We start from the raw sequence: 25528 nt of genomic DNA, 5'->3' as shown, positions 1-25528 counted from the left end.
TTCAACTTTGTAGCAGAGTTTGGCTGTTCCTCACCCAGTTTTAATCCTCCGACACAGCGGTTTCTGTTTCAGTTAATGACTGTTTTAACATACAGTACATATGAAAATTATGATTATTATCACCTGTTTGGTATGATTGGTTAATCATACACCTGACTGTAATCCTACAAAATCCATGACTTTGTGCAAGAAGGATTGCTGCTGTTTTGAAAGCAAGGGGTGGTCACACCAAAAATTGATTTGATTTAGATTTCTCTTCTGTTCATTCACTTTTTTATTTTTATCAATTAACAAAATGCAAACTATTATTAACACTTCTATTTTTGAAAGCATTCTAAAGGCCCCCATACATCAGAGACAGATCGATGCGATGCGGCGATCCTGCAAACCGGCATCGGTGAAATCCAACATGTTGTATTTCACAGATATACCGATCACGATCAAAAAAATGATAGGGATTGGCACATCAGTGAAATTTAACATGTAAAATTTCACCGACCCTGTGACGGGTCGTAGAACATCAAGGGCCGCCGGTCAGCATTTCCGACCGGCGGATCTGCATTTCCGATCCCATCGTAACAATCAGTCGCAGATATATGGGGACCTTTACTTTGCAGCATTTTTTCCACACCTGCCTAAAACTTTTGCACAGTACTGTATATACTCTGAATGAGAAACACCATTTCTCTGTTACACATGTTCTCCAGCTGTGGAAACACTCCCAGGATAACAGGCAACACACTGCAGAAGCACTCACAGGATAATCAGAATCACACTGCAGAAGTAGTCATATAATAAATCAGAAAAAAACTACAAAGCACTCACAAGTTAAATCAGTAAAACACACTGCAGAAGCAATCACAGGAACATCAAAAAAACACACTGCAGAAGCAGTCACAGGGTATAAAGGAAGCACACCACAGAAGAACAGGAAACACTGGGTAAGTACTCACAGGATAACTGGAAAAAAAACACACACAATAGAAGCACTCACAGGGTAACAAGAACATCTCTTTCCATTTACTACTATATCTGTTGAATTCCCTAAAGTTTTTTTTTCCTTTTTGTGTTGTGGCATGTTGTCTATCGTGGACTATTTTATGGGAATTTTCAAGACCAAACAAAATATATATATTTTTTAAATCTGAATGAAATTTATATGTACGTATTTAACTTCTTAAAATCTTTTTGCAAGATTAATTTCCTACAATACAAAATACTATTTAAAAAATCGTTATAGTAAACATCAAAGCAGTAAAATATTTGTAAAAAGAAAAAAAAAATAAGAATTCAATGTTAGAGTGAAATGTTGAAGCTGTATGCTTTTATTAAAATCTCAATGTAAAACAAAAATAAATCTACTTTCCTTATAGTAGGTAGTGTGAAAAGAGCTACAGGTTCTAAAATAAGGAGTTGTTTGGTTTTAGGGGTCCTCAATATTGTATATGTTACTGTTTGTACTTGTGTAGTTTGAATAATGTTCAGACAGAAAAAAAGCACAGTACTACTAAAAACAAAATCATATTTATTGTTTCAAAAATACACTCAGAGGGGCATTTAAACCCCTTCAATACACTACATCAGCATCATGCATTGCAGGTATAAAACACAATTTTATACAGTAGATAAAAAAGGAGCAGGACATTACAAATATTCTGTAGCACAACCAATAATGGCTATTGTATTGCAGGGCATACCTCATTTCAAATATACTGCATTGTACGTTTGTTGTTCTGGAAAGTGTGGGAAAGAGATTTTGCTTTCATGTTTGGTGGTCTTGTCATTGAAAGGTTGATGCCACCACTTATTCAAATAACTTGCAGGGGGCTCCAAAAACAACAGTCTACTGCACACAGTCCAATAACATAGCCCCCAAGTGTACTGAACTGTTCATTAAAATCATTCCTTCTTAAACCATATTAAAAGCATTTTATTCTAAACAAAAGAACATTGTGCTAACAAAAACATATCTAAGCATTTACTTTCAGTAAAATAAAGAAATAAAATGTTTGTTTTTGAACATCAGTCTGCTGATTTTTTTTACCAGCAAAAAAGCATGTTGAAAACAAATATTAATATATAAATATTGTGCGCATAAGCATTGGTCAAAATCTATTACACCCTTTTACTCTCACACCTCTTAACTTCTCCTGGTGGGACCTTGCAGGCCTGGTCACTTACTGTAGCTGCACTAGAGAAGGGCCCCATGGCTTTATATAGTACTCATCTACCAAAACCTTATACATCACAAGATGCAATAAAATAATTTTTTAAACTCCTGTAACATTCACTTTTTTCTGGTTTAATTTGTTTTTATGTGACCTCCAGATTACAATCTGAACATGGCAGTGTGACTAGAATAAATAAAACATTTTCATTATTTACATATGCCATTATTGAAATATGGAGGAAATGGTTTATCATTTTTGCACATACAAACTCTGACATAAAATACATCCACAATACAAAACTATTAAAGCTGGTAAAATACTAATATCTAATAAAGAGAAGTAAAAAAATAGAAATAACCATTTTGAACAATTAAGTTGTCACTTGGTTTAGAAATCAAAAGTAGGGAGAGTACAGTACAGTATATAAATTAAATAAAATACAATAAATATTTCCTGTATCTATAAACAGTCTTCAAGTACAATTTCAGGTCTTTGTAGGCGTAATAATTTGATCCCAATGATTCTTTTGAATTTATATATATTCATACACAGCTTAACAGGAGAGTATTCCTACATGGAGTTACTGTTGGTTGCTCTAGTGTTTATTTTTTTATGTACACTTATGACAATACCAGGTTATAACAAAATATACACTGATACAGTGTGAGGAATACAGATAACTGCACAATGACATCTCAAATTAAATGAATGTTCATACTAGCAAAGCACAAGGTTACAGAGCTCAGGATATCCATAATTGTGCAAGCCTTTTTCTTGTGTCAATCTGGCCAAACATGGAATTTTTAGGCTGAACATCTAGCATCCATCAAATACTTGAGGGGAGGGGTAGATGTAAGAGACAGTTATTTTGTACTAATACAAAATTAGTCGATTTCAAAATGGCCTGTAAATTTTATTGCTCATCTACATACTGGCCAATGTGAGCATAGGTGTCTCAAGTATTTCTGACATTGTATGAATTACCTAACTAAAAAAAAAATCCCCTAGAAGGTAAACACTGAAAGTGCCAGTGACAGGCTTCACACTAAACTTGCATAGCTACAGCTTTCACCAATACCACATGGGTCAGGGTTGTACAGAATGGTCATCATACGAAAGTTGCTGAAAGCTCCTTGATGGGAAAGGTAGGCTTTTTGGTCAGTAGACTTTCCTCCCCTTTAGTATTCTGTTCCTCAGTGCTGTTCCAAATGCCATAGCAGAAGTAGATGAGAAAACCTGAGGCACAGTAAAAAGATGAACAAGGTTTTATGGAAGACATCCAGGTGAAGGTTGACACAATAGCTGTTAAAATGACATCAAATGACACAAATGCTGAGACACTGTTCAATTTATGTACAATGTCACAGCCATCTGCAACGGGGGTAAACAACTGAATATATACATGTTTATGTGGTAATATAGAGAATATATGTAGTGTCTGACTGTTCTAAAATTGGTTATTTCTAATAAAAATTTTTAGATGTTAGATTCTTATTTTGTGAATCTATGGACAACTTAATCCGATTTAATGTATGTATCAAAAAGTTTGTTTGTTTAGCGAGGCAGAAATATAAGCATTTTTACCTAGAACCATCCACACAGCAAATCGCACCCATGTTCCAGCTTCAAGTTGCATCATGAAGTAAAGGTTGACAAATACACTAAACAGAGGCAAAAAGGGGAGGGCCGCCACCTGTTGGACAAATGTATAGACAAGTTTGTTAAAGACATTGGACTGAAAATTTACTATAAAGTGATAGGTTTTACTGCGGATCAGAAGTAAAACCTATGGAAAAATATGTATTACTATTAATTATAAAAAGATCTGCACAACCAGAGTTGCCCTTAGAAAATAACAAGTTAGGGAGAAGATGGATTACACCTGTGTTTGTAATAATGTCTAATTGTGCTTTGTCACTGGGCTGTTCCACTTAAATCTATGATTGATATATCATTTTCAACTGGCTCAGCAAATATGATAGTAAATGTAATTATGATGAAAAGAAGGATGCCGAAGAGGGATTACTTATCCATGTATGATTTAGTAGCATAGATGAAAGGGATAATAGATTCCAAATTATAAATCACTCATTTAAAAAAATAAAATAAAAAACTGCCTAGGGGCTTGCTGTGTGCCCTGCGACATGCTGCAGCAATATACACCATCATTTCATACAGCTTAGTCACCATCTCCTGTCGCTCCTGGTCATGTACAATCAGGATGGTGGAATCTTGTGAGCTCCCTACTATTTGCTTGTCACTGTATCACTAATGGCCATACCGCAACATGACCATGGTTTAATTAGTATTTCTTTTTTTTAAATCCTACTTCTAAATTCGTATAAGAGAACTCTGCTCACCTCTAAATAATACTAAAAATGCAGAGAATTTATTTCGCTTCTGTCGTATAACATCTACACATTGCAATAGTAGCCAAATGAAGAGAACGTACTTTAAATGACAGACGAACATTGCTTTCTGGTTGTTTCCAGATCACAAAGGTAATTGCGGCAGACCCCACAGACAGAAGGGTAAAGAGAACGATCCAAATGGGATTCCCGCTGAGGATATCATTAAGTTTGTGGGTAAGTATCAAACACATGAAGATGAACAAGCTTGCTGCAAGAGAAAGAAAAGCATGAAATAAAGGACCAGTGCAAATAGAGAGCATCATTCCATCAGTACAATAACACACACTTACAGATTACTGAGACACAGCCATACACAATGTTTCCTGATGTCTTGGTGGGGACTTTGCTGGCTGGAAATAGAAGGAGTCTGATGTGGAATGGGTCACTCAGAGCTGTGGCAGAGGTGACTGGGAGATCAGAGTCTGCTTTCTCATTCTCGTCCTTATTCAGTTTCATCATTTCTGTGTCCTTACATGGAGAGTCCTGCTGGTCTGGTTGGTACCTGACAAATCCAAAGCCAACATTGCAACAATTAGTTATATGTCAGGCTGTGCATGGCGACCTGTAACCAACACAATACCCAATCCATACATTTATAAGTATATGTCATACTACATTATTTACCTAAGAATAACGACACAAGCAGCCACCAAGGAGTATGCCAGTAAGGTACCAATGGACATTAATTCCACCAGGACATTCAGCTCAAAGAGGAAGGCCATAATTGCTGTAAACAGACATGAAAACATAGTGTCACAATAATATACCAAAACATAAAGATGTATTAATGTATGTAGTAAATCTATAAACTCCCAATCAGACAGCTAATACTAGATACATATAGCATTAGTATGCACACTGTAGTGCCATGCCATCATTCTGCACAGGTTAATATCAAGCTCTAATATTCCCTGGAGAACCCAGGTGCAGTCTGAGAGACTACCTCAAGCATTTTAATCATGTTCAGAATGGCGCTAAAGCATTTTCAATATGTTTGTCTCTAAGCTGGCATGACTGTACATTTAGTGTCAGTTTAATGACCTAGAAAATATTTCAGACATCTATAAAAAAAATGATGGTAGTCTGCTTTATACTAGGTGGGACAGAGAACATGTAATTGGATTTCTAGTTCACAAAATTCTTCAGTAGAGACCAATAACAAATAAATAATTATAGATTAGGGCTTGCTTACTGTTCATGGAATAATTAATATATATGAGATGGCCAAAATTACTGGCACCAAAAACACGACCATTGCGAGTTATTAATTGTGTTTATTTTTTGGAGGTTACCCTTTAATTAAACAGAATGTTGTAGAGTTTAATATTCCTTTGTTTGAAGGCTTTCATGATCATGTATGTATGCAAACAAAGTGTGTTTGTAGTAAGTGTCACTGCATTGCGATAGTACAATGTTATTTACCAAATAGAGCAAAAACATACTGCGGGTTTGAAACTGAAAAATTATTTACAATTATTCAAACCCATCTGTCAAGCAAAAGTCAATGACTGGCCAAAAGGTTACTTTATTCGGTGTCCAGATACATTCATAGTAATCGCTATTAGCATTTTTATAAAAAAAAATAATTATAATTCTGCTTATACCTGATATAATTCCAGAAACTATGGTTGCAACCATGGGTGTCTTTGTTCTCTCACTGACATTAGCAAGGAACTTGAACAGCAGGCCATCTTTAGCCATTGCATAGATTACACGGGGCATAGGAAACATGGAACCCAGTAAACTGCAAAGTACAATGAGATCTTTAAATTTACAGCTTATTCTGTGCAGCATTAATTTAACATCTCATTTATAAAATAATATAGGAAGATCTGGGCTGCATCACATGTTCCTATTTTTACATCCACCATTCAAAATGCAACACCCAAATGCAGATTCCTGCAGAAAATGCACAAACGGACATTACCCTATTCAATAAAAACTTTTATTAACTGCAGTATTTATATCTAGACCACAATTCTCTCTCTCATATTACCTTGTTAAGAGCAGACATGTTCAATGTTGTGCAGCGCTATATAAAGGGGAAGGCAAGCTGTGCAATGCAGGAAAGTTCGGTACTTCATAGGTCCAAAAGATTTGTAAACAAAAGCATACCAAAATGAGCCTATCGATCTAAAGCTGGGTACACATCAATCGATATGTGTACTCAACAATGCGACGGGTAGACATATCGGGCAGCCGGTATACATTAGATGATCAGGTGGCCAACACGTCGGGCCCAGTGCATCCCGCTGCTTGGGGTCATCAGTCGCATGGTCAGATTGAGCTGTATGTAGGGACGACCAAACAGGAGATCACAACGGCTGACAGTGGGTACACATTAGTCGACTTTGACGATATGTCGGCCCGATCAGTCGGATCGGGCAAAAAATCGTCTAATGTGTACCCAGCTTTAAGTTTATTTCTGACAGGGGAAAGGGTAATTATGTTACAGTAACACTGAGACAGAAATTATTCCATCTATTCGAGTTTTTCAACCATCTCAGCACATTTCTCATTACTGGCTGTAAATTGTGTGATTTGTCCTTTGCTGTTATTATATAAGCTTGTTTAGGGTTTAAACAGTGGTCTGAAGGCATAGGGTTTAAACAGTGGTCTGAAGGCACAGGCTTCTAGAATACTTCCATTAACAAACTTTTGTCACAGAACATTTCCACTGCTAACATCCCCGTACTTCTATACAAACTATGGTTTGCTCACATGAAATGTGGCTCTTTATTACCTTGTTGAGAGGGCACATAGAGATCCAACTGAGACAACGTAACGAGCTGGCTCCCAACCCACATGTCTGAATGCTCCAGGGAGGGGGCTGTTTTTGTTTAGTAAGAAGTATGGCATCATAAGTGTAAGTGCAGCAGACACTCCAAAATAGGCCACAAAGCACACGAGCAGGGATACTATGATGCTGATAGGAATGGAACGCTGGGGGTTCTTGGCTTCTTCACCTGGAAGAAAAAATACATTTACAAACTTTGAGACAGTTATCATAGAGATACCAATCTCAGCAGTGTGTAATACAATAAAAAATAAATAAAAGTTAACTGTTCTCTCTGGTTAATGACAAAAGAGGATAGTGGTAAGCTGGAAAGTAATACAGACTGATATTCTTTTGGTACATTCACAACTACTCTGAAAGGATTTGTACTTCTGAGGAAAAGACATTGGGCCTGATTTAGAGCCGGTCGCTATTTGTGGTCGTTCATTCCAAAAAAAGGGGTGGCTATTCAAATGAACCGTTCGCTCCTTGCGGTCTGTTCACACCTCTATGTCTGAACGAGCGAACAAAACTTGCGGTCGTTTTTTGGATAACTACGCCCCCTGGCCGCTCGGATCCTACGTCATGTCCGCTATTTATTAGATTAATCGAGTACATCGACCAGCGTATGAACTGCTCGCTATTCTTGTGGTTGGTTTTTGCTACCACAAATTTGCGAGCAGTTCTGGCTATAAAATAACCCAGTGACGTGGTCAGTGACGCTGCTGTATTAATTATGCACACCCATAAAACGCCTGTTTTGACCTTTAAGCAAGCCTGCGTTCTGATCTCCACTCCCCGTTTTCAAGCACCCTCCCGTTACCACCCACATACGCCTCCTCCTGTCACTCATATTAGCAGACATTCGCTATTTAGCGAACAAACGATTTTCGGCCGCACTGACTGGTTCGCGCATGCTAATTACGATCCGTACGCATGCGCAGTTGGGCAAACATCGCTCGGAACGAACGAGCGGCTCTGAATCAGGCCCATTGTGAGAAGGTCAAGTTCTCAGTTTCCAGGAAGGGAAGTTACATTCTTGTAGCTAAATAAATATTGAGACAACATTGCGCCACTCTGAGGACAATAGCCTACTATTAATATTTATTTTACAGATGTTATAGAAAATGCGGCACACAGAATTATTGATGTACTGTATAGTTCATTTAAAATATGAAAAGTAACAAGATGATTTATACATATGGTATTCCTGTTACCTGTGGTGGCAATACAGTCGAACCCGACAAATGCATAAAAGCAGGCAGCAGCCCCAGATACAACTCCACTGAAGCCAAAAGGAACAAATCCCCCTACACCAATTTCTTCGGAACTGAAAAAATAAACAATAGTACCAAAGATTTGCATTACTAATGTGCTTTTTACAGCAGATTTGTTCTGTTATAACAACTCTATGAGCTCACAAAACAGAAGTAGTCAGGTGTCTTTTACTAGGCAGTTTTCAATGTGAAGCTGCAGTATACAATCTGGATGCCCATCCCTTACCTGTTAGAGATGTTAAAGGAAGTGAAATTATAAGTCTCTGTATTTATTTTCCAGTTGTTGATATCGCCTTTCAGAAAGCCAGACAAGATGACAAAGGCCAACACCAGCAGATTCACACCAGTGAAGATTTTATTAACCAGGGCAGACTCACTCACTCCAACGGCCAAAAGCACTGGAGTGTGAAAGATGGAGACACGTTAGCTGAAAATATGTCCCAATGTAATAAAACCACAAGATATAATGTATCATGCAAAAAATATACGTACAGTATATGGAAAAACAAAACACAATGATGTGTAGCTCATGAAGCAGTAGCAGCCGGTACGTTCTCTGTAAAAGATATGACCTTTGCAGAGAACGCACATAGCTCTCCAAGCCTCCAGGCTTCTGCACAATATAAAATTTATTCACATCATATGCAAGGTTTATGCTCACTGAATCTTTTTAGAAACGCATTGTCATTTTCCTTCCTATATGTATTCCTAAATATCTGCAAGCTGTCATATGGTTGCTCTGCTTTAGAAAGTGCACAATCTTATATTTGCTATATTTTAGTCACCTACTCTTGCCCTTGTTGGAACATCAGTGACTACTCAATGGCTGGTCTTTCAGCCGTAACTGAAAACTGGGGCTGTGTGACCATACGGGACCAACCAGAAGCTGCGATCACACACATTATTGCTTCTAATGGGACCTCCTGCTGTTATTTAAAAAAAAGGGAATCTTAAAAAAATAAATAAAATCCCAGTTCTATACCACAGAAAAATGGCTCTGGGAGGGGGAAGGAGCAGGGGAGTAAAATCTAGCAATTAATGTAGGTGGTAATGTGACTTTAGAGATACATTTTAACTAAACAGTGACCCCTACTGGTCAATTTCTAAACACTTTTAAAGAACTTGTGATAATCAACAATTACTTAGAGGTCTATTTACTAAGCAGTGTTAGGAGACAGAGCGAAAAGTGATAAGAAAGTGATAAGGTGCCAGCCAATCAGCTCCCAACTGTCATCTCACAGGCTGTGTTTGAAAAATGACAGTTGAGAGCTGATTGGCTGACACCTTATCACTTTTCACTCTGTCTCCTAACACTGCTTAGTAAATGGACCCCTTAGACACAAATTACAATTATGATGTAATATAGTACATATATTCCATGCTACCAATCAGATGACTGATTTCATCAGTCTAGTGCAGTGGTTTTCAAACCTCTAGTACCTCCAACAGGTCATGGTTGAGGATTTCTGTTGTGGAAGCAGGTGGGATAATTACTGACCCAGAAAAATAGATTAACTTACCTATGCATGATTACAGAAACCCATAAAACATGACCTGTTGAAGATTCTAGTGGACTGGAGTTGAGAACCACTGGATAAATCAAAACAATTAGTTAAGCTGTCAGTCACACTCCTAGGGAGATATCTCCAACCACACCAGTGATTCTTTATGCATAGCCCTGCAAACTTTTATTCTTAACAGTACTGTATGAGTAGTGCTGAGGCCAAACAGTCAATATTGGTCTCTTCAGACCACAGTATCTCTTTCTACTTTGTATAAGGATCTCCCTCGTGCATTTTGACAAACCCAAAGTGAGATATCATCTAGACGTTGGCTTCCACAATGGTTTTCTCTTTGCCAATCTCCCAGGTTTGGATGGGTCTGTGCTATTGTGGTTCAATGAAGAGATTCTTTGCTCGCTGGTCATACAAGGCCAACTTACAGGAATGGCACAGGCTTCCTAGTGGCCTCCCTAAGAAGTGACTTTTGCACAAAGATGCTCAGTTTTGGCAGACGGCCATGTTAACACCCATTCACAGCTGTCCTGTATTCACTTCATTTCTTTACAATAGACTTGGCAGCACTCCAGGGAATATTAAGAAGTCCTTGAAATCTTGTTATCACTTCCCCCTGATAGGCTGTTTCAACAGCTTTTTATTGGATTTGCTTAATCTTCAAAATGAAGCTTCTAACTGCACTAACAAACTGTGGCACCTCTCAGTGCATTTATTTTGAGCCCATAAGTACTCATTAGTACTTGATCTTTTGCCCAACCACCAACAAAAGGGCATTCCTGACATTGAAGCCGCTCACAATATGTACAGCACTATTTTCTGCTCACCATTAGGTTGCCCCATGCATTGTTGAACTAAAATCTAGTACACAGAAGTAAGCGCTCATTAGCCTAATGAGGTTATTATTTCTCAATACTACTTGCTGAGGCAGCAAAACTAATTCTATGGACAATTAGCCATGTACAATATAAATGTCAGCACACAAAACTGAACTATGTAGGATTGACACAGTAGTTGAATTTCTTCAAATAGCAAAGTTTAAAAGAAAACGTGCGCTCAAAATACTAGAGACTGTCCATTAATAATGTATCCAAGTCTCTGCTTTGCATATTGCCCATCTTTGGGTCTTGTATATAAAGGATTGTGTGATGCAGTCAGTTGCTGACACACAGTGATAGGATGTGTGGAGAACATACCTATGGATATAACTGCTGCTTCTGGTGTCCAGTATGGTCTATGCAATGGTTTTAGGAATATAATCAACAATTCTATATGAAATATACATATTTTAAGCACCTACCTGTTAGCAGAATAACAATAATAAGAGCAAAGAAATCTGGGTAGTCTGCAAGGACATTTTCCACTTTGATAGATATTCTCTCTTTGAAGAAATTGCTGATGCTGTTGCCTATGATATCATCAAAGGTAGAGCTCCATGCTCGTGCCACACTGGCAGTGCCTGAGTCAGGAGGAAATAGAAACGTTACAGGTTAGAAAGAGCAGAGAAAGGGTTTTGTTTTATTAGCCCTTTTCTGCCACCAACCACATAACTTTCAAATATGCTGAACTACAATAACGATCACTTTCTATATATAGACAGAACACAATTTAGCTTGTGATAGGTGCTAAACACTTACACTAGTAAGTGCTTCTTCCCCCACCCCAACAGTGTTATGTGAACAGGCAAAAATAAATGGTACAGTAGTAATTATTGGGAGTAACTGCCTTACGTATTTTCCTCATTAATTGAATTGTGTTTAATTTAAAGACATTTAGTTACTGGATCTCTTAGAAATATTAACAACCATTTTCATATTAGGGGATTAGAATAATTTAGTAAGAAAAGTCAGCAGTGATCCAAGTTGTAATATAGGAATCCGTATGCAATGTGGCGGCTGAAGAGCCGTCAAATTAAATACCGACAGCGGAAGACCGATGGCTGACAATCCCGAGTGGAGTAGGTAAGTACCGTAACCCTCCCTTAATGGTGCCTAAGCCTAACCTCTCAAGTTGGTGCCTAACCCCCCCTTCCCGCACCCTAAACCTAACCATCCTGGGGGTGGGGGTGCCTAACCCTAACCTCTCCCTAGTGGTGCCTAAACCTAACCCCCCCTCCAACTAGCCTAACCTTAAGTCCCCCCGGGGGCTCCTAAACCTAACCCCCCCCTCCTAGAATTTAAGACACCCGGCTTACCTTCTTTCGGTATGCCGGGCATCAGAATTTCGTTGTGGGGCTAATGATAGGCGTCGGAACTTCGACACCTATTTTTAGTCCCATGTTGTACATTCAGTGTCGGGATAGCGGTCACCGGTATCTTGTTTACACCCCGTAATATATGTCTGTCTGTAAGTGAAATTGATTCATGAAGCTCATCTCTCTACATGTCTGGTGGAAAGCCCTGAAGACAGTCTGCCAACTCATTTTCTCCAATAAAACAATCAAGTTTACAAGCTGTATTTCTCCATATTCACTACTGAGAAGATTCAACAGGGGAAAAAGTTCAATTTACCAGAGAATTAAGCAGAACAATTTAATAACTGCATTTGTATTTCTGGATGCGTGGTGTGGCTGTAGTCACATGCCAGCAGGTACTAACCACGTGATTAATTATGTTTACCGATTCAGAACATAGAAAAATCACATGTATGAATGAATGAACACTTTTTCATCGAATATTAAACAAGAATATCCTCAAAGTCATCTAGGACAGTCTTACATTTAGTTTTTTTTATAAAGCAGCATGTGAACAGCTGTTTAGAAAATGCTTACCCAGTACATAAGACAGAATTAAATTCCATCCAGTTGTGAATGCCCAGATCTCTCCAACAGTGACGTAGCTGTACAAATAGGCAGAACCAGTCTTTGGGACCCTTGCTCCAAATTCTGCATAGCATAGACCAGCCAGCACAGAGGCAAGGGCAGAGGCAAGAAAGCAAAGGACTATAGCTGGTCCCGCTTTATCTTTCGCAACTTCACCAGCCAGAACATAAACACCAGCTCCCAGTGTGCTGCCAACCCCCAGGGCAATAAGATCTAATGTGGTCAGACATCGGGCAAAGCAAGTTTCTTCATTGCCAAGGTCTATAACCCTCCTACGAATTAACTTCTTTCCAAATTCCGTAAATCCTCTACAAGTCATCTTTTGAGGTCTTGTGTTTTTCCTTTGAAAACTAAGGAAAAAAAAAAAAGAGACAAAGTTAATAACGAGAGAAAAGCTGAAACGTAACACAATCCTTAATATCTTCACTGCTCCCTATAGAGATAAGTGCCAAGCAGAAATTGTGGGCCTCTGCCACTCTTACAGTAATGTAAGGTTCTCAATATAGTCTGCAATTCTGACATTCAGTTTGTTTTAGACCTTACTAGCCAGAAATAGCAGCATGCAACTGGCTGAGTGAGTAAGACTCCTGACGGTGTAAGCTTTCATCGCTTGACCCTGCCTACTGTGACCTGGACCTCATATTTGTCCAAAAATATTGTATGGTCAAGTCAGTGGGGGGAATTCAATTGTTTTGCCGGCTGCTTAATTTATTTTTTTTTTAAGACACCCGACGCAGCAATTCAATTGTTGCTCTGTCAAGGCGCGATCGCCGCCGTCATTTCTGCACGCACCCTCAGGAGGGTGCGAGCAGAAATGTGTGAGAAACTTCCTGGTTAGGGCACGCAAACCGCAGTTAGCATGCCCTAACCAGAACTTTAGACTGGTTTAGCCATTTTACACGGCTAAACCCGGGGCGAAGTAGGTGATAATGAGCGCCCAGAACAATTGAATTGCAACACTGGCCGCTCAATTATAACGCCTTAAAAAACAATTGAATCGCCCCTGATCCGATGCCAACATGTTGTGATAAACCACTGTATTGCACTATATGGGCACATTTACATTACTTGCCATCTCTATTGCACATCAAGTATCAGTTTAATTTACAATGGCACACTATAGCAAGTTCATTGTTTTAACAAATACAGATATATAAAATAAAAAAAAATATAGTGTATTGAGTGTACTACCCAGTGTCAAAGTAAAACACAATTATTAAACAAACCATCACTAGTACTAACAACTGATTCTATGAACTGGAGATGAACATAGATTACTGGTTTACATTACAGTGCTGGTTATTCAACAGGTTTTGTAAAAGGACTGTAAAGGTCAAGTTTGTAATTTTTGTTGTGACAATAATTACACATGATCTATGCTCTGTGCTCAGAAATCATTTTTCTTCTGCCATGGAAAACCTGTTCCCTCCAGAAGAACTATTCTCTCTCTCACTCTCCTAATGCTCAGTGATAACTACAGTAGATCGATAGAATTATTGATGGGGTTTTGGGAATCCAGGAAATGAATTACATGTCAAAGTTTGCTACAAGCCCAATCTATAACATTTGCCATAAACAATGGAAGGACAATTCACTCCCCCTACTGTCCCTTATTTTGAGAACTATAAATGTATGATGGATTGGGTATGACTTATGTATGTGAATTAAACTTGCCTAGTGAATGAGCACTAATCTAGCTAAGCACAGGGATAAAGATGAAGAGGGCTTGTTTTGCAAAGGAATTGATGATTCTTTAATCCTTTAGTGTAGTTAACAGTACTCTAGCAAATGGTTAATGTAGCATTTCAATGAATGATAAATGGAATGGCTTATGTCACCCACCTAATCCCAAAAAACTGAACAGTTTTCAAAAGATCAAGAGGTTTTATCCTAAAACAGTCATATTAGGAGACCTAATCCACTTCATGTCAGGTACTTCTTCCAAACATTAACAGTAGATAAAATAATATACTAAAGAAGACAAAGTGATGGGAAGGGGTTAGAATCAAAGATACTTTACTTCCAACCAGTGGAACTTTTTATGGGTGTCGATTTGGTCTTGGCCACAAGTTAATTCTATGGGCGGTATTAAATACTTTTACGCGCCCGATCTCCCGTCTAAAGTGACAGGAGATTGCGGGATGCTACTATTGATGCCTGTTACCGCACTGATCGCGCTCATAGAGGTCGGGTTTAGCCGTGTAAAACGGCTACACCCAACCAAAGTGCTGGACGCAATCATGAAAAGTACCGTTTGGGCGCCCAAACAGGTCACTTTTCGCCCATTTCAGCTTGCACCCCCCTGGGGGGTGCGGGCTTAAATGGTGCGCCAGCAGCAGATCGTGCCCGACAGGAGCAACAATTGAATAGCTCCTGTCGGGCGCGTAGGGGGGGCTAAATATCTACATAAGCCATTGCAAGAAAACTAAATATTTAATAGAGTTATTAGAAGTTTGACCTAGCTCCACGGCTTGAAAAGCCAGGGCATATTTGGAGGGTAGCACTACCAGCGTTAGGCCTCTGGTTAGATGAGTTTTCAGAGTTTTCTCATCCTAAATTGATTAGCAAACTGATCTAAAGATACCAGAGACAGAACCAAGTGCTTGCATGCCTGTGCTGTCCTGAAGAGAAGCAGTGTCAGGAGATTATGCTTACATGGTAATACAATACCTTGTTCTGACCAGCTAACTAACGCCACTAACGCAAGCAGAGACCAAAACCACCAAGCCCAGTACATACATAAAAAAAAGAAACAAAATACACACTTAGGGAATATTTTATTCCATACTAAATTATCCACAAATAGCAATAGCACCCAAAAGGACCCTACATTTATTTTTGGTTTAAGGTTTTTTTCCCACAACCCAAAAATGTAAAATTTACAAATTTTTCCTTTTTGCGAAAGTTTACAAAATGATCCCGGAATACTACTAGACTGATCTCCAGCGTTCCATCAGATCGAATAGGCAACTCTGCCCGACGTCTGCAGTGTCTTCTGCTACCATAATGTTGATGATTCAGAACTACAAACTATGAAAAAGCCAGGAGCAAGCAGAACACTACTGGACTGCCCAGGCATCAAGGGGTCTGCTGAACTGGGACAACCACCAGGCCCCAGGTAAATATAAAAAAAATATTAAGCAAATAAAAATGATCATGCACAACTAACACCAGATGTAAAAGGATATACAAATACATTGTGCGTAATGGAAATAATTAGCTAAAATACAAAAATCAGCGGATGCTTGTCATCTATATGAAAGTGATCTTCTCGGCAGTAGCAGTCAGACCGGCTTGTGTCCCGCGTGAGCCATACACAAATCCTTCATGTGCGCAATAAGCTGTCTCGTGAACACAGTGCCATGGAACTGCCACGGTACATTTCCACATTTAAAGCTGCCAACTAATGCATGATTGGTTTAGAGAACTATATTCCAAATTCTATTTAAAAAAACCATGACAAGTTCCTGTAGGTGTATAAGGGCATTTATCTGCTCAGTGACGCAAAGTCTTTTTTTACTGCAAATGGAACAAATACCCTTACCAGCAATAAGACAAGCGTTAAACAGGGTAAAACTGATCAACTGAGCGGTGGCAATTACCCATATAGATAGCCAAACATTAAATGGATAACATAACAGGGGAAAATATACTCCCCTAGCACACTGGAAGCATATCAAGGCATCTGAATATTAGTGATATTGAAGATAAGGCGATGAATGGTATTACAGAAAACAAAAACAGTGGAGCAGAGTGCACTCCTGTCCACCATGATGCGTACACTGATGAAGATGTTGCGACATCGGTCTTTATAGGTGACTTCAGGAGTCATGTTCCCAAGGCAAGCTCCTGATCATCTTTCAGAAGGGCTTTACACAGGGAGAATATGGTATATTATAGAAAGCAAAGCCAACACAACTAGGGTGGAGCGGAGAGCACAAGAGTTGCGGTCACAGAAGAGTTGAAAAAGTGCCACAGCTTGCAATACTGACAAAGACCGTGTCTAGAAATTCCTTTAGTTCTGCAAAAGAATGTAGCCCCTGATGATGTACCAGTCACTTTCATCAAAGTGTTTCAAATAATGAGGACCCTAATTATATGGAGACAATCATTGTTGGGTATCATGGTTATCCCATAGGCAATATACCTGGTAGAATATATAAGCAGACATAATTCCCAAATATTCTTTAATAGGAATCTAGCAAGGTAACTGATCTGCAGGTTTAACTTAGAAAATAATGTTTGCATTTTATTTGAAATTAAATATCAAAATCAATATATTTTATTAAATTGTTTCTATTCCACTAAGGATCTGGTAGCTCATATTTACTTTGCACATGGCATTGTTCCTTCTATCATGCCCTACAATTGTAACAATGCATATTTTCCACAAGTTAACGCTTGCTACCAGTACATACTGGTAAAACACTGTGTTGGTAAAAGCACAATGAATGAAAAAACGTGGGGAAAAATAGCATCAATAAAAGTACTTGATAGCTTTAATTCACTGTTATCCATTTTCCTAGTGCATGTGAGAGAGACATAAGAGAGAGAGCAAAATAACCAAACATAAGAAAATGCAATTTAGCACATCAGTAATCCCCTTAGTTTAGGGAACCAGAGCTCCGTTAATAAGGAAGTTCTATCACAAATTAAAAAATAAATCAAAAGCAGGACACTGCTCCATTCTAAGTATCCAAGGAAACGGGATCAAAGGAACAAGACAGGCATCACATGGATGTCCTACATTTACGAGATCATATGTGACAGGAGACAGCCTGCACTGTCAGGAACACCAGGACAGAGAAGAGCATGACAGCAACCAACATTAAATATGCTCAGTAACCAATCTGAGCCAACGCACAAGTTTTGATGAATTCTTATTAGACTTGCAGATATATAGTCAGAGTTATGTGAAATACACAAAAAAACACAATATAAATTGTATCATAATTATGTTTTTATCAAGGACAGTTATAACCGAATGTAATGGTAAAGAATCAAAAAAATATATATTTTTTTAAAATTGCACAGCAATGTATTAACTGGATTCATGAGAGAACCAGTTAGAATTGTTAGAAGCAAAACAATTCAGATTATTTTTTAAGTCAAATCTTAAAGCATAAACATTTCAATAGAATATAAACATTTGAAAAGAAAAACATGAAGGGAGACAAAATGTCCCAAGGCCATTTATGCGTGCAACAGGAGGATACGCCTGCTCGCCATCATGCCGCCGAGTAGTGACAGGGTCAACTCCATATAATGTCACCTAATGAACCTTGAAAGAAGTGACGGACATGAGGAAGACAGATCAAAGCGCTTTGTGCATTCTGAACCTTTTACCATGGCATTAGCTGTCTATACAGGATATGAAAACTAGGATTAAGCAAAATGTAAGTGAAAAGGAAATAAACCCTTCTATTTCATATTTTCTTATGGGGACATTTTCCTATTTTAACCTTGGTAATGCTCATCTTTGGTACACGGCACTTTGAAAGTACTATTATGTGAAAGGCTAATGTACTTCTGATGATATGTCTGCCAAGGATTGGCTTCTTATCTCTTTATCTGGCAATAACGGGGGCAGGATGTATCCAGTATCGCAGAGTTCTCACGTCCCTATTCGAATGCATTCCAGCGAGCTCTCATTTAGGTGTTGGTCTCAAAGATCGGTGCAGTCCATATACAACCTCGTCTGTCTGTAACAGACCATAATAACCTTTGGAGTTCAATATATAGATTTAATTCTCCTGGGATATACTGTATATCTTCTATTTACTTATGTATTTTTTCATTTATTTGTAAATATACACTTATTCTTAGGCCCGTATTCAATTTGAGGTGAAAAGTCCAGACTTTTCACCTCCTTCGTCTGTTTTCCAGGCAGAAAAGTATCATGCGCGTGCCCGATATTTCCTGTATTCAATTTAAAAGGACGCGAAAACGGAAGCTGTCGAAACTTGGAAAAAAAATGGGAATTTTCGGGAAATCATCCTGGGATACCCCTAAAGATGTCCAGACATGGGGGATCACTATGGGTACTCCCGTTTTGCATGTAGAAGGGAAGTCGGGTTTTTAAATAGCTGCGTCAGGTGCATAGATGCGGCTTTGAAGAAGGTGATGCAGAAGAGCATTTAGCATTTTTTTTGGGGAAAAATAACTATGCCCATCAACTTTGGGGTACATTAAAATGGGTGCAAGCATAATTTTATGTCCCTAAAAGAATCTTTAACATTTATTCAAAAATGCACCTGCCTCTACTACCTGCAATGAAGAAAACACCTGCCGCATATTTCCGAAACCCTCTGGAATCTATTTCGGTACTTTAGGATGCGTTTCCACTTTTCTTTTTTTTAAACCTCAATTTATTTTTTTTGAGGTGTCCGTGTTTTTTTTTTTTTTTTAACACATTGTTTTTAGGGGCATTTCCAAGGGTGCAGGCTATTTTTTTTTTAAGCCTGCAGCCTAAACCCCAATTCTGCACTTTTTTTCGCCAGCTAAACGCGGGCAAAAAATTATCCCCGTTTTATTACATTGACTTTTCGCACTGGCGAAAGGTCAACGTAATTGAATACGGGGATAATTGAAATAGGCGAAAATAACGACTTTTCGCCTCAAATTGATTCTGAAATATATGCTCCTAACAATAAAACACACCATTTTAAACAATAAGTTTTTATTCTTATCACATTATTAGAATTCCACAAGGCAATGCATGCAATGACTACCATGAGGTTACCACCATTCTTTAAGCAATTTCCGGACCCAGTGGATCGAGAGAAAAAGTTTCTTCTACCCAGTTTTAAATGAATACGGCCCCCATTAAGAACTACACCATCCTTGAAAAAGTATCCACTTAGATACGAAACACATTGGTGACAGGAGTGATTCACCGTGCCTCAGAGATACCCCCAAGTGACGTCATCCCCGGCCGCGAAGGAACATGCCAGCCGGGCTCACAACGGAAGATCTTAGCGGCAGTGCTAATAAGAAGACCCGCTATACACCACCGGATGCCAGGAGGTAAGATAGGGACAGCTTATTAGGGAGAGTTAGGGGCCCATTTATCATTCAATATTTGAGGTATAATCCCCGAAAAAGTGTGGCTTACCTCAAATACTAAGTATCCCCCGGATGTATGAAGGAGGGACCGCAGCAGGGATCTAGGATACCTGCTGCAATCTCTCCATTGCCGCTGGCAGCCGCCTCCCCCATAGGTTTCTATGGGGGATGCGATGCTGCCAAATGCATCAATATCGGGAATGCGAAGCATTCCCAATATTGGCCCCAGTAGCTAACGCCATCTGAAGATAGCATTAGCCGCTGTAGTCTATGGCAACTTACCGCATATCAGCCGGCGGAGGGATCTCACGGAACCCTCCACCGGCAATGAGAGCCGCACATGTGCAGTCCGCGGGACTGCGCATGCGCAGCAGCCCCGACTGCCCTCCGGAGACATCGCAGGGATGGGCTCTTTCGGAGCCCGTCTCCCTGCATGTCCCGTATAATACATCCAGCCGATAGGATCGCATTACTGGCATGCCCTGATCGCATTGCAAAAGCGATCCTTGATAAATGAGGCTCTTAGATCCTCCAGTAATCGCGCTCCGGAGCATTTAACATCAGCGATCTCACGCGCATATAACAGGACTCTCCACCTAAACCTTGCAAAAGGGCTATAAACATATACATAGGGTTTTGGGGGATTTTTTCCCACTCTGCTTTTAATTTTTTTATATATATATATTTTATTTTTAAGTATACCATTGCTATTTCTTGCATGCACTGTGGAAGCCACTTCATATATCTATACAAACAAAATAGCGCTCGTTTTTTCCATAATATTATTCTATTACCATCTTTAACTGAGCTGCTGAATATATACAATTAGTGCGGCATATTCATTTCATTCTAGTTTCCTTCTCAAATCAGGCGCTTTATTGTAGACATTCATCAAGAATATCTGAGGAAGGAACCAATGTGAAGAATTAAAAGTTCTCTGTAAAGCATATTATGTTGCTAGATAAAGGTTACTACACAATTTATTTAATGACAGCATTGCGACAGCTGACAAAGACCATCGGTAGGGTAGCTCGCTTTCCTTTCCTATACAAAGGTTTTTACAAGAAAGTAGCAACACATCCATAGGCATTACATATAGCTGTGGTACAGTGACAAAGTTTACTTAGAAGGGATGTGCGCCGACCCCCGTGTTTTGGATCTTTATCTCTTTGGTTTTGGTTCTGGATTATTTAAATATAAAATATAGATAAAAAGTTTTAAAAACAGCTAAAATCATGTAATTTATGTAATCCAAAACCCGAAATTCGGATTTAAAATCCCATTTTCCCAATCGCAAAAAATTGAGACCCGCCACCCGGATTTACTCGGGTCTCCTCAAGAGATTTCGGGTGGATTCGGATTTCTGGAGAACCGAACCGCACATCTCTACTTATTAGACAACCAAAAATAGCCTATGACTGTTAAACATATATCTGTTTTTTTCCATCCATCATACTCTCTTCAAGTAGTTCAACTAAATTCAAGTAAATAAATAAGCCTAAGGTGCAGCTCATTATCTTTACAAGTTGGACAGGAAATCTATTAAACAAAACACATTTATAATTATTATCTTTTAAACACTTGCTTTAGAAAAGCTTGTTATTTATATCTTCAGAAAAGTTTATCCTTGCAAAACAACAAAAAAAAAACATTAAAAGCTAAAAGCTGGGTACACACCTAATGGGCCCCATCCATCTGCGATGGATTGCCGGTATCCCGCGATGCTGTAAGCCGGCATCGCAGGATCGCAGAAATCCAAAATGTTGGATTTTAACGATTTGACAATCGCATCAAAAAGTGATCGCAATCGTAAAATCGAGGACATTTAACATGGCAAATGTCCGCGATCTGGCAACAGATTGCAGAACATCGATAGTTGGAGGTCGGCATTTCCCATCGCATCGCTGATGTATGGGCACCTTAACAGATATCTGCAGATGATGGTTGTTCATACACACTGAACCGCCATCACCTATCTTCTGGTCGCGGTTCCCGCTGGCCCCCCTCCTCGCAGCCTCCACTGCAAGTGTACGGGGGGTGGGGGGGTTTTGGCTGACCGTCCGTACACACAGCACAATGCCCCAATATATCTGCAGATATAAATATATCTGCAGCTTAAAGCTAGGATAGCAGAGAGTCCATGAGTTGCAAGCAACAGAAAGTAGAGAGACAGGGAACAGGATAAATTGCCCTTTACAAAGAAGCAGGAAGTTCAGCGGAAGCAGGTTGTGACTATTAATTGTAAAGAAAATTTATGTATTCAAAGGCTGCATACAGGAAGGGGCACAGTCTCCGAAACTATGTTCTTTTCTGTGCACACACAAGATTCCTGGTGATGAGTCACTAACTAATAAATGTGTACAGATTTCATACATACTTGTGATGGGTTTTTGGAGGGAAAAACACAGTTCTTGTCTAGCAGCAACAACACAGAATTAGCTATGGGTGTGCTCAGCTTCTGAGAAATTGTGATGTTTAATGTCAAAGAACAATATCAATGTCAAGTGTGTTTCCATTTCCTGGGAAGAGTGCACAACAGTTCCCATGTCACCACTGAAGCCACAACAGACACACAATGTCCAGGGCAAAGTAAAATAAACCCATGTCATCTTAAATTGCTGTGGATACCAAACATTGTTAAGAGAGTCCTGTTGCTGTAAAAGGAAAATCTGCCTTTAAGTGGCCTAAACGTGATATAATATGTGGGCTTGGTTGGTTTCAAAACAAAAATCACAACACAACAAACCTCCTGAAAAAGAAATAATAAATTAAATTATAATATGGTCTTTGTAAGGTTTCCTCTGACAGCTAAACACACACATTGGCAAGTTCATTGACTTCTGACTAAAGAGTAGTTATATGCCAGTTCCTGTATACACTAGCAGGTACATTCTGCATATCCAATATCTTCTGAGGTCTTCAACAGAATCGGAAGGTCAGTAACGAGAGCACGTGCAGCACATTACATCCCAACCTCCCGAGCTGACCGTTGCAGGAGCGTTTGAAGACATTTATTAGCGCTGCTAAAAAGACAGGGCACATTTTACCCTTTTAAAATCGGGCAGGGTGTGGCGTCCAACTAAAACAGCCTAGCAGGAACACTACAAGCAGAGTCCATACTACCTTAGGCCTCATGTCTGTCCTGCTTGTGTTGTCTTTAGTTTCGTTCAACAGAATCTGTCTAGAAATGGACACAGGAAACCCGGAATCAAATGGTTGCTGGATTTCCAACATCAAATCCAGTGATAGGATAGCCACTAACCGTCACATCAAAACCATCTAATGACATAACCATTGACGGTTATAATGTGCGCATATGCAGAAGCATTTAGTGCTGTAACTGCATTGAAGCAGTCAACCATCGGATGGGCAATGGAAAGATATCAGATGGCTGACAACCATGGAATACTCGCAATTCAATGGGAAAAGTACTTCCATCGAATCGGAAACATGGATTGTTGCTAACCATCAGCTTCTGATGTCCATTCCCAATCTGTACTTATTTTGTGTTACCGATTACTGTACCTGTGGAACCACAATGGCAAAGCCAGTCAGGGACAGCAGAACACTTTACAGATACAGCACTTTACAAGCTCAGGTTACTGTAACTTCCAACAAATCAAACCCTTATTAGGTTTCTCAGTTTTGGTCTCAGGTTTTAAAATACTGAAGCATAGAAAAGCATTAAACAGTGGATACTTCACATGACGTAATGTAGGTCTATGGGATTGCCTGTATTAACTACTTTCTAAAAACCGGGTTGGCATGCACAGTGGGTGCAAATGGTATGGCAGAAATTCCATAAGCCTTAATTATATCTAAATATATCCTGGACAGATACTGGTTAGATTGAATAAGGAGCATCATGCAAGAAGCAGGGTCTCATCAGTAATTGTGTCAGGACAAATGAATGAATTCATCTTCATTACTTCATGTAAGTAGAAGTGCAGAGCTGGCCGCACACACTCACAGCCTGGCACATATAGGGCACCCACTCACTGGCACTACAGAACTTATACAGCGAGCTCGCACTGAAGCATACACCCCATTATGACCCCTACTTATGGCAGATCCTATATAAAACCAAAGTTTGGCGGCAGAATTCCCAGCTATCGTTATACAGAGAGAGAGCCGGAGTTCCTAGATGTCCCCAGTCACATATGGAAGACTTGTGCGATGCTGCCACGTCAGGACCCGGCACCGTCTCCGCCAGGTACCACCGGGCACACTAGCTGGGGAGGACGGAGAAGGAAGACACAAATCACATACCCGGTGTGTGTACAGTTCCTGCTGCTCGTGGTGGTGCCCGGCTCCCCGCTCAGCTCTGCCAGTGCCTGGCGCTGTATCTCTGTGCGCTATGCTGTGCTGCTGCCTGCTGGCAGGGAGAGCGGGATTATATACCCAGACGTCACTCAGCCAGGATACGGGGAAGGGGAGGGGGATAATTCCGCGGAGCTCTACGTTCTAAACTATTATGAACTATTATGACAACAGGAGGTGGAGAGAGGGGAGTGAGTGCCTGCCCGGGACACTACGTACGCAGATCGCCGCGCCCCCTGTGCCCCTGATACGAGCTAGGGGGCTAGTGCAAATAATAAGAGCGCGCTTATATAATATATATATTGCCCTCCTTGTCACATACACTACAGCACTTACATCACATAGAAAACTGCTACCTCTATATCACAGTACATACAGCACTTACATCACATAGAAAACTGCTACCTCTATATCACAGTACATACAGCATAGACCGGTCTATAGAGAGCAGATCACAGCTGGTGGCATGGAGCCCGGCGACAAGCAGCAGCACATACAACACACACATCACTGACCACCTGCGTAACACCTTTATATTTTACTACTGTAATAACTTATTATATATAAAGGGGTGTTACACAGGTGGTCACTGATGTGCCCTATGCGGTGTGTGTTATTACTAATAACAGATGCAGGCGCTGATCTGCAGCCCCAGCTACACTGCACAGGCGACTAGAGTGCGCGGCGCTGCATGAGATTACAGCGTGGCTGGGCGCGGACACGGTGTACTGTACTGTACTGTGTGTGTATGGAAGTGGGAGGACTGATGACATAGGTGTGGGGATTGCATCAGAACTACGCTTCACACTCACAGGCTATTGCATCAGACCGGATACAAAGTTGTGAAAGGAGCAAAGAAGTAGGAGGGGGGTCAGGGGGCGGGATAAAGCGCGGGCGGGACCATACATGGGAGGTTCAAGTACGAAAGTATTATTATACGTACAGTGCATCCAGAAAGTATTCACAGCGCTTCACTTTTTCCACATTTTGTTATGTTACAGCCTTATTCCAAAATGGAATACATTTATTTTTGTCCTCAAAATTCTACACACAATACCCCATAATGACAACGTGTAAAAAGTTTTTTTTTGAGATTTTTGCAAATTTAATAAAAAATAAAAAAAACCCCACTAAAGGTGCATACACACACACACAACGATTTTTGAACAATTA

At 39.7% G+C, this 25528-nt stretch overlaps 1 protein-coding gene across 1 annotated transcript; it reads right to left on the bottom strand.

Moving 5' to 3' along the window:
* Positions 1-1505: 1505 nt before the first annotated feature.
* SLC7A3 (solute carrier family 7 member 3) lies at positions 1506-24444 on the bottom strand. The gene is made up of 12 exons (XM_088444983.1): positions 24305-24444; positions 12920-13320; positions 11450-11608; positions 8862-9033; positions 8576-8688; positions 7326-7548; positions 6187-6326; positions 5207-5309; positions 4873-5084; positions 4624-4790; positions 3756-3864; positions 1506-3407 (listed from the first exon to the last, which is right to left on the bottom strand). The coding sequence occupies exons 2-12, from the start codon at positions 13287-13289 to the stop codon at positions 3280-3282; spliced, it is 1896 nt and encodes a 631-aa protein (XP_088301109.1). The 5' UTR covers positions 13290-13320; positions 24305-24444; the 3' UTR covers positions 1506-3279.
* Positions 24445-25528: the final 1084 nt, after the last annotated feature.

Source organism: Taudactylus pleione, unplaced genomic scaffold, assembly GCF_031769625.1.
Source record: "Taudactylus pleione unplaced genomic scaffold, aTauple2 ptg000375l, whole genome shotgun sequence".
NCBI lineage: Eukaryota > Metazoa > Chordata > Amphibia > Anura > Myobatrachidae > Taudactylus > Taudactylus pleione.
Note: the sequence above shows the minus strand (reverse complement) of the source record. Positions and strands in the feature narration are given on the sequence as shown.